This window comes from Euprymna scolopes, chromosome 40, assembly GCF_053919585.1.
Source record: "Euprymna scolopes isolate OS-2025 chromosome 40, ASM5391958v1, whole genome shotgun sequence".
In the NCBI taxonomy this organism is placed as follows: domain Eukaryota; kingdom Metazoa; phylum Mollusca; class Cephalopoda; order Sepiida; family Sepiolidae; genus Euprymna; species Euprymna scolopes.
This window is the reverse complement of record NC_136521.1, coordinates 43,369,905-43,379,894: the sequence shown is the minus strand read 5'-3', so window position 1 is coordinate 43,379,894 and position 9,990 is coordinate 43,369,905. Positions and strand designations below refer to the sequence as shown.

The 9,990-nt window shown below is 34.8% G+C and overlaps 1 protein-coding gene across 4 annotated transcripts in view; it reads left to right on the top strand.

Annotated features, from left to right (window-relative positions):
- Window positions 1-9,990, top strand: part of LOC145265503 (potassium voltage-gated channel protein Shaw-like) — a 51,575-nt gene that overhangs the window by 16,753 nt on the left and 24,832 nt on the right. For all 4 annotated transcript variants that reach the window (XM_080121403.1, XM_080121402.1, XM_080121401.1 and 1 more), the window contains exon 2: window positions 4,563-8,005. In XM_080121403.1, coding sequence (XP_079977529.1) covers window positions 7,466-8,005 — 540 coding nt within the window. In that variant the 5' untranslated portion in view covers window positions 4,563-7,465. The remainder of the gene's footprint in view (window positions 1-4,562; window positions 8,006-9,990) is intronic.

Below are 9,990 nucleotides of genomic sequence, written 5' to 3'. Positions count from 1 at the left end.
CTGACCTTCAAATTTCCCGCTTTTCTAGCGACCACCCTGTATATATGGGTTAAAAGAGTGAGAAAATTTAAATCGCTGTTATATATTCCGTTCAGTGGCTAACATTCTGAAGCTCTATATTATTGAATCTTTTCATTACATGTTTCAGTTGCGACAAAGGAAAATCCTCCTGAAGCAAATTTAGTCTTTATCCAAATCTGGAGTGCCTCTTCTTGGAGATGGATTTTCACCACATTAACACCAACCTTGTGTCTAACTATAGGAACCAGTCGTATTATTTAGATTATTCGGTCGATGTAACCTCCGACCTTCTTCAGGTGTATCTTGTCGAATGCTTCTGTCGAACTTGGAAATATGCACGGAAATTCGAACGGAACTTTTTATTTATTTCCCGGGGGGGGGTAGCATGCCCTTGTTTCGTCAGCCTTGACTGGATAGCGGTCTTAAGTAATTCGCAATTGTATTTTTCGGTCGTCTACACTGAGGATTGAACCTTTAACCTCCAGGAGAATATCACTTTTACAATTGATTTTTTTTTTCAAAGTAATCTGACTACTACGTCACGGGTTCAGTCATGGCTAATTGAACGAAAACATGCTAATCACGTGGAGTAAATAAAGGGGCCCTTTCGAAATCCCGTGTAAAATTCCCGAGTTTGACAGAAATATTCCCGAGTTCGACAAGATACACCCGAAGAAGGTCGGAAGTTACACCGACCGAAACGTTTTGAAAATAACACTCAAGATGAGAACAGTAGTCCGATGAATCCAAATAATACGATATAAGTTTTCCTGTTACTTTATTTTGAATTTTCACATTTCACATGCGTCTCTTTATCTGTAAATGTGAAAATGTGTGTGTGTGTGTGTGTGTGTGTGTGTGTGTGTGTGTGTGTGTGTGGATACTTCTCAATCTATACACTATACGAATTTTTTTATCTACAGACTTGAAAGTTGGTATATAGTATATTCAGACATGTGGGAAGCTTTTTAATCCATTTTCATCCGGAAAAAGGGCTGCTCAGTAGTCAAAATTGAAAAAATTAGTATGTGGGAGTTATAAGAATTTTTATATTTGCTAAATAACACTCAAAATGACAACAGCAGTCTGAAGAATCCAAATAATACGAATAACCAATCTTCATCCCAAAATTTCAGTAACGTAAATAAGGGCCAGTGCTTAAGAAAAAGGATCAGTTTAAGTCAGCATCGCCTGATAACTAGGAATCTAAGAAGGATAAAATAGTATCCAAGCAAACAGCTTTTTCGTCCTACCAACAAAACAAACTCTAAAAACATATCCATATATATTTTTCATCTGCGAAACTATGAGGAGCATCCCAAAAGTAATGTCTCCTATCTTTATTTCGCTCGAATGGATCATAAGAAATTGCAAATTGCAATGTTATGATGACTGAACTTATGCATTCATGGCCTGACAGTTTCATTTTCCTATTGCAGATAGTGACGGTGTCAAACTATAGAAAAGCAACCCCCTGTCATTGACGTTCGTCAGGAGCAGAGAGGCGCCATGAAATTCCTCCATGCAGAAAAAAATTGAACCGATCAACATTCATCGGCGCCTTAGAATATAGTAATGACTATGTAGAAAAATAAATTTTAGAGCACAAGCGTTTGCCCGATCGCCGACCATTGCTCGATAATAAATTCGGATGGTCTTTTTCGTATCGTGCACAGGGTTCGCTCTAAACATTTACTGAATATTTTGGAGGCTTTGTGTGTCACAATACGTAAGCCTTCGTTCTGTAGGCAGAAGGAGCTCTCACACAAGTTGGACACACACACACACACACACACACACACACACACACACACACACACATATATGAGTGGAAAAAAAAGAGGAGGAGAGAAAGGGAATCTATTGATACTGACTGTAGCTAGACGAGTTTTTGTTGTAAATGTTTTTCGGCAACAGTTTTCAAACGTAACTCAATCCCGAAAGTTGGAAACATATAGCATGTATTTTACGCTATTTAACGATATAGGAAAAACTCAGGTAAAAAATTTGATAAAATCATCATGATGATCATCACCATCGTCGTCGTCGTCGTCGTACTACTACTACTACTACTACTACTACTACTACTAGTATTATTAATAATAATAATAATAATAATAATAATAATAATAATAATAGGAATAGAAGGTCTTGAGAAACAGTTGAACTCGCTAGGAATCAAATACAACATCACGGTACTCCAGAAGTAAATTCTGCTTGGCACACTAAACATTCTACGCTTTCCTTCTAAATGACTCTTTGACTATGCTCACTAGCTTTGGTGTAAAAGCCTGCGCTTGAGTAAAAAAAAAGACACAAAAAATAACATCGTTAAACATCACAATACTGTGAAATTAACGATAATAATAATAATAATAATAATAATAATAATAATAATAATAATAATAATAATAATAACAATAACAACAGCAACAACAGTACTCTATGGCTCTATTTATTATTGAGCACTATTATACAAATACAGTAGAAATCCTCAATTGATACAAGCTTAACCTGGATTACTATGGACTTTTTAAAGATAGTCCTTCAAAAGTTTACCTAAGGTTATCCCGACTCTGTTTAGCGACAGTAAACATTTTCAAATGACATCTGTTCTTCTCAAATAACAGTTAAAAAAATAAAAACTTATTGGTCTTTGGGACGAGATCACAGTGTAGTATCTGTTCTTCAGATGCTGCACTTCATTTCTTGTTCTCTGTCAGTGGAGGAGAAGTCCTTCACAACTGAGGCAATTTTAAGTTTTTGTTCCTTTTCTCCACGTTAAAAAAACGACCTTAGTCTCTAACTCTGTGCTGTGGGAGGCATAGTAAATAGGAACAGTTTTAATAACACGCACCCCCTCTAAAGATTTCATATCTTCAAACTTTCGCTTTTAACGATGTTTAAATGCTGCTCGGTAGGAACGTCTATCATTGTAGTTTAAGCAATGTCGATATCTTTATTTTCAGGATCTTACCTTTTTTTTTAAACCTAACCTACTCATAGATTTGACTTTGCGCACGCACACACACATATGTATGCACACACACACACACACACACACATATATATACGCACGCATATATTATATATATATATATATATATATATATATATATATATATATATACTAGCATGGGTATGCTGAGCAAAAAAAAAAAGGTCAATTTTTTAAAACTTTGACCCCTATTATGACCCCTTAAAATTATTGTTTTGGGCTTAAATCGAGTTATTAAGTTAGATCCATGTTCAAGATACCTATATCTAAAATTTCAAGTGTTTAGACCCCAAATTGCCGGAGGAGTTTGGTAGAGTTCTCAAACGTCAAGTCGTTGAACTTTGACCCCTTAATAGCGAGATTCTGGCCGCAAACCGATCACATCGATTTTCCCAAATCTCAGTACCCTGTATATCAAATTTCGAGTCTGTAGACTGAAAATTAACAGAGTTATTGCGAAGGAAAATGTACACAGACACTTAGACAGACAGACAGGTTCACTTATATATATATATATATATATATATATATATATATATATATATATATATATATATATATATATATATATATACTAACAAACTGCCCGGCATAGCTCGGTCGTAAAATACGGTTAAATATGATATTTTAATTAATGCAGATTTCGTATTTATTATTATATGATGTTGGGCCCAATGTATAATAATGATTTAAAATGTTTAAAAAAAAAATGACTTGTGCGCCACCACCGAGAATGGAAACCGAAACGTTTAGCTTACTATTTACTTTTTTTCTTTGACGGTAATGGCTGACCTATGAAAGCATGTTTGCTGCAAGGATAAAAATTAAAATATGAATAAATGCCCTGATTATCATGGTTACGCATGCATGTTCGTAATGCTGTCGTTCGACCTTTACATGCCAAATTCCATTTCTTTAATTTTCACACTTTTGTACCGATTCTCCCTGGCTAAAACCCAAATATAAAGTTTCGCATGGGTTCGAATACTCTATATATTAAGTTTCATGTCTGTATACCAAAAACTGACAGAGGAGTTTGGTAGGCAAATTTTTTTAAATATAAATATATATAGGAAGAGGTTAGTGTTTACTATAACCTTTTTACGCAAATATTACGAAAGTATAAATCATGTAGAATATCTACATGAATATAATTACACGTAATAGTTAACTAAAGATAATCATCCCATAAAAACACCGAAAAAGCTGATAGGGAATTAATGAAAATGAATGTTTAAAGGAATATGCAAATTAGCTAGATCTTTTGCATATGAATGCAATTCCACAACCCATATATAACAAAGTTAGATTTTCTTTTGAAATAAACAGAAAAAAGGGTTTTTAATATGAATACACAAAAACATATATATATATGTATATATATATATATATATATATATATATATATATATATATATATATATGCTATATTGTGTATATGCTTCTATGTCTGTGTCATTATTCTCAAATATATGCCACATCTATTTACTGTGTCTGATATTTTCTTTGACCCTTGATATCTTTTCCCCTTCTTTTCTTTCAGAGACAAAACATCATCATGGATATTCCAACCAAATTTCAAGTACAAATTTTATTGTTTAAATGGAAAATACCTTAAAATCTAAAATTTCAATTAATCTACAATTAAAAGAACCGAAATATAATGAAAGAAGAAGATAATGATTTCTATAGAAGTAAAAATAACAGATGAGAATATGGATACATAGTGATTGGGTATTGTGCGCGGATCAAAATGGCGGATCAAAATGGCGGATCAAAATGGCGGTTCAAAATATTTTTTTTCAAAAAGAAAATAAGATAACACTGTCGTGAAAAAAGAAATATAAAAGGGATTGCTTAAAGGAATCACAAAGGTATGTTTAAAATAATTTAAAGAATTGGACATAAAAGGAAGAAGGAAAGAATAAAGATATAAACTGAAAAAGAAAAACATAGCAGATGAAATGAGATAGAAAAAAAAGGAAGTGAGCCAAAGAAAAAAAAAAAGAAAGGGAAAAGGAACGGGAGATATTTTAAAATGATTAAAAAAAATGACAAAAAGACTTACTGACATTGGCAATGAAATAAAAAATGAATAGGGCAATAAAATAGTAAAGAAGGGAAATGAAATCAGATAAAAAGAGAGAAAGTGAAATAGAAAGTGAAATAGAAAGTAATGCTCCGGAAATGAAAGAAAAAAAAGGAAAAAATATGTAAGAAAGAATAAAGAAAAAATATAAATAAAAAAGAAAGCGCAAACCAAAAGAAAAAAAAAAAGAAAAAGTAATTAGATAAAGAAAACGATTAAAATATTTTAAGTACAAGTTTCGTAAATATAAAAGAAAATATATACATGTGTGTGTTTGTGCGTGTTGTGTTTCTGTGTGCATATTGTGATGTTCCAGATATCACACCCTGATAAAAGACGCAGTTTCAAAAATATTGTGTGATATTGTGAACTGAAAATAAACATAGTGCGAAAACAGCTGTAAATGACTTGGATACCTTTCCGTGTATTCTTCTTTTGGAATATGATTTGAAAATAATTTAAATCTACAAAACTACAAATATATATATTATTCCTATTTACAATGCCTCCCCACGGGACAGAGTTAGACACCAGGGTCGTTTTTTAACGTGGAGAAAAGGAACAAAAATAAAAATTGTCTCAGTCGTGAAGGATTTCTCCTCCACTGACAGAGAACAAGAAATTGAAGTGCAGCATCTGAAGAACAGATGGTATTTATTTGCTCCCCCACTGAGCAAATTAGGCACAAGGCCGTTTTTAATGTGAGGTAAAAACCAGCTCCCCTAAAAGTAGGCAAAAAGGGGGCACTCTGGTTACCAAAAATAATAATTGTCCCAGTATAGAGGGTTTCCCCTCCATTGACTGGTACAAATTATCTTAAGTGCAGCATCTGCAGGAACAGATACTACACTTTGATCTTGTCCCGAAGGCCAAATCTTTAAATTTACTCAAAAGTTTGATTAATAGCTCAATAGTCAATATATTACTAGAGCTGTGAATGTAATAATTGGATATATGTTCCGGATTTATTAAAAAAAAAGTCTTTATTCATACAATTGTTTCTGCCCACTTTCCGAAACACACTTTTCTTGATAATAAATTCAAGGCATTTTCCAAAGGATTACTCAGTAATGGTTTAATTAATACCCTCAGCAGTGCATATATTACAAAAGCTCAAAATTTAATAATCTCAGAACGTCTATTAAATAGACGTTCCGAATTAAAAATAACATTTTTATTCATACAATTACTTTTTCCATTTTTCAAAACATACTTTTTTTTTCTGAGAAAAAAAAATCCAAATGTTTTCAAAAGAATTCTCAGTAAATATTTAATAGCTCAATAGTGAATATATTACTAGAGCTCAAAATGTAACAATTTAATGAATATTTCGGATTGGCTTTAAAGCATCTTTATTCATACAATCTCCATATTAATACGATAGCGTGTGTGTTATTTTGTATGTCACGCTTACATCTTTTTTCTTCCGAGTGACTGTCGTTTAATTGTTATGACCTTCCATTTCTTGTAATAAATAGTTTTGCCAAGAATTTTTCATAAGTTTTGGTTTCCGTTTCGATTATAGCTGATGGCACTCAAGTCATCTATTCTTTTTTTAAATAAATTTTTTTATCAAGAATTCTTCATAAATTTTGGTTTCGGTTTCGATTATAGCTGAAGGAACTCAAGTTATACGGATATATTTTTTTTTTATTTTTGACAACTTTATAATACATCAGAATCGATAGAAAATTGACTATATAATAATATATACGAAATCTGCATAAATTAAAATATAATATTTAAGCGTATTTTACGACCGGACTACACCGGGCTACGCCGGGATGCTAAGGGATTCGCCGGGCGTCCTTGCTAATTTAGATACATACTTTTGCAGTTTTAACAAAAGAGCTACAACAATATCAGAGTGTCTCCATTTATGCTGAACATTCACAGACTGCCAACATCACTATATTACATATGAAAGAGTCTGCTGTAGAATTTCCACAGGTCCCGCTAGTGATAATAAATTCAAGGCGTTTTCCAAAAGCTTCTTCAGTTAATGTTCATTTCTCATGAAATGTAACTAAAAGCAAAAAAACAAAAAACAAACAAAAAAAACCCCGTTAACATCAAAATTGTTCTCCTTCATTTCATATATTTATCCCATTATAAATATGTACCTTTGCCTTCCACCTCAAAAGACAATGAATACTCTTTGATATAGTGTCTGTACTACGAGGTGTGTATAGGCAAGTGTTACTCATTAAATAACCGCATTACTCCTGAGCCGACACTGATAAAAATAATGTTAAATTGACCACAATTTCAAATAAGATAGGTCAAACCATGTTTATAAAATGCTTACAAAAGAAATGTCATAAATTGGAAAACGAAAACTGACAACAATTTTCTCAATGGAAATGCCGACAATTCATTCTTCGTCAACGAAAAAACGCGAGAACCGGATCGCCATTAACGTCGGCGGTGTCCGGTACGAGACTTACAAGTCGACCCTGAAAAACATCCCGGATACGCGCCTTTCTTGGCTCACCGAAACAACTGCTAACAATCCCGATTTCGACCCGGAGACGGACGAATATTTTTTTGACCGACACCCCGGGGTGTTCTGCATGATCCTAAACTATTACAGGACGGGGAGCCTACACGCGCCGACGGATGTGTGTGGGCCCCTTTTCGAAGATGAGCTAAACTTCTGGGGTCTAGACGAGAAGCAGATCGAACCGTGCTGCTGGTCGAATTACCGGTCGCACAGGGATGCTCAAGAGACGGTGGCCGAACTGGACTATAACGGGATGGACGATTGCATTGACGAGGAACTAGTGTCGGACATTATTGCAATCACGGGAAACGACGACGAACGAACTTGCTGGGAAAAATGGAAGCCAAAGATTTGGAGGATAATGGAGTATCCTAATTCGTCGACGGCAGCCAAGGTAACAATTTTTAACTTTTATCCTTTTTTATCTATCTATCTATCTATCTATCTATCTATCTATCTATCTATCTATCTATCTCTTTGTCTCCGTTCATCAAATGTTTCTCTCGATAAACTGATCATATCACACGATGTGTGGCGCGTGGCTCCATCGTGCTGAAACAAAAATGTTGAATGGCCAAACCAAGTTGAACTCAAAACAAAAGGTAGACACCAAATTTTCAATTAAAGGAAATAGAGTTGTCAATGTAAAGTTCGCTGCATCTGCAAAAAACAAACAAACAAACAAACAAACAAACAAACAAACAAAAACATTATCTATCTATCTATCTATCTATCTATCTATAAGGTCGTGCCTCTACTTTTAGTCTCGACTTACTCTCCGTTATAAGTAAGACACACTTGCTCTATCATCTGTACATTCTGGGAAACTTTGAGGCCTTATATTTATAAACAAAAACAAAATCTTATTGGACTCAATTTGATTCTTTTTTCCGTTTTTCTCCTCGCAATGATCCCTATTCCATATCATATTTGAATCGTAATCCTGACCTTGATTTAGCTATTGATCGCGGTTCGAAACTGGTTAGCAAGCCCCCTTTCCCCATTTTAACCCCAAATAATGCACAGTGCCACATTGAAGTAGGGGGCTACTACCGGAGATATAAGTTGCAGGGATATGAAGGAAAATGAGCAGCAAGATATCTGTTCACATAACACTTGAACTTCTACATGTCAGTACAGTTGGGAAAGCAGAATCCCGGAAGAGAGTTCCAAAGTCTAGCAGTTCTAGGAAAGAATCTATTAGAGTAGAAGGATTTTCTTACACTTAGGGATCTCTACTGTGTAGGGGGTTGGATTTAGTTGTTGTTTCACGACGTTTCGAGCAACTATTCATCTGGCCTTCGTCAGGTGGTAACCATGACGGGATAGAAACTCCGAATCTCCTAACTGTATTCTGAGCAACTACCGCCATCCATAGTTGTTTTCGTCTCACCATGTGTTTTGGCCAAGTAAACCTCTGGTCGGCTTTGGGTAAGATTGAAACCGCTATCTTCAGACAATTCTCACGGGCACCGAAGGGCCCTTCAGGGCCCGTCGTACAGTGGATAGAGACATTGAATCTTTACAGTTCCAGGTGAGAATTGTCTGAAGATATCGGTTTCAATCCTACCCAAAGCCAGCCAGAGGCTTACTTGGCCAAAAACGTGGTGATACGACAACAACTATGTATGGCAGTAATTGCTGAGAATGCAGTTAGGATATTCAGAGTTCCTATCCCGTCGCGGTTACCACGTGATTAAGGCCAGAGGAATAGTTAGCCGAAACGTTGTGAAACAACAATTAAGAAAGGTAAGGATAATAGTCTGCAAAAAATAAATTAATACTAACGTGCTGGCTGAAAATCACTCAGAGATCTCATTGTTTCGGAAAGAACTAGACAGTATCCTGGGGTGTTTAAGATTTCTCTGTAGAGGGGTCTGTCAGGAAAACCTGGCATGAGCATGTTTTGCCCTACAAGTAAACCCTGATATGATATTTAAAAATCACATAGTATTCGCTGCCCAAATAAGATCTCCTCGGTATGGCTAACCACTGGATGAGGAATGGTGTATCTTCTCAAAGTGATGTTACCTAAAATAACAACACTGAGCTGGATACTCCACCAGACTAGATGAATTCTTGTCCAGGAATCCAGTAAGACGAAGAGACCACAAAAAAAGATATACTGTACCATATTTAACTGGTCATTTGGGGAAGGTGAAAATTATGTTCTTAACTTCTTTACTAACTCGGTGTTTGAGCGATAAAGGATAACTTTAATGGAACATTCGAATATCTATTCGTATTATTTGGATTCATCAGACTACTGTTTTCATCTTGAGTAATATTTTCACAACGTCTCGGTTGATGTAACCTTCGACCTTCCACAATTGTATCTTCTCGAACTCAAGAATGTTTCTGTCGAACTCGGGAATTTGG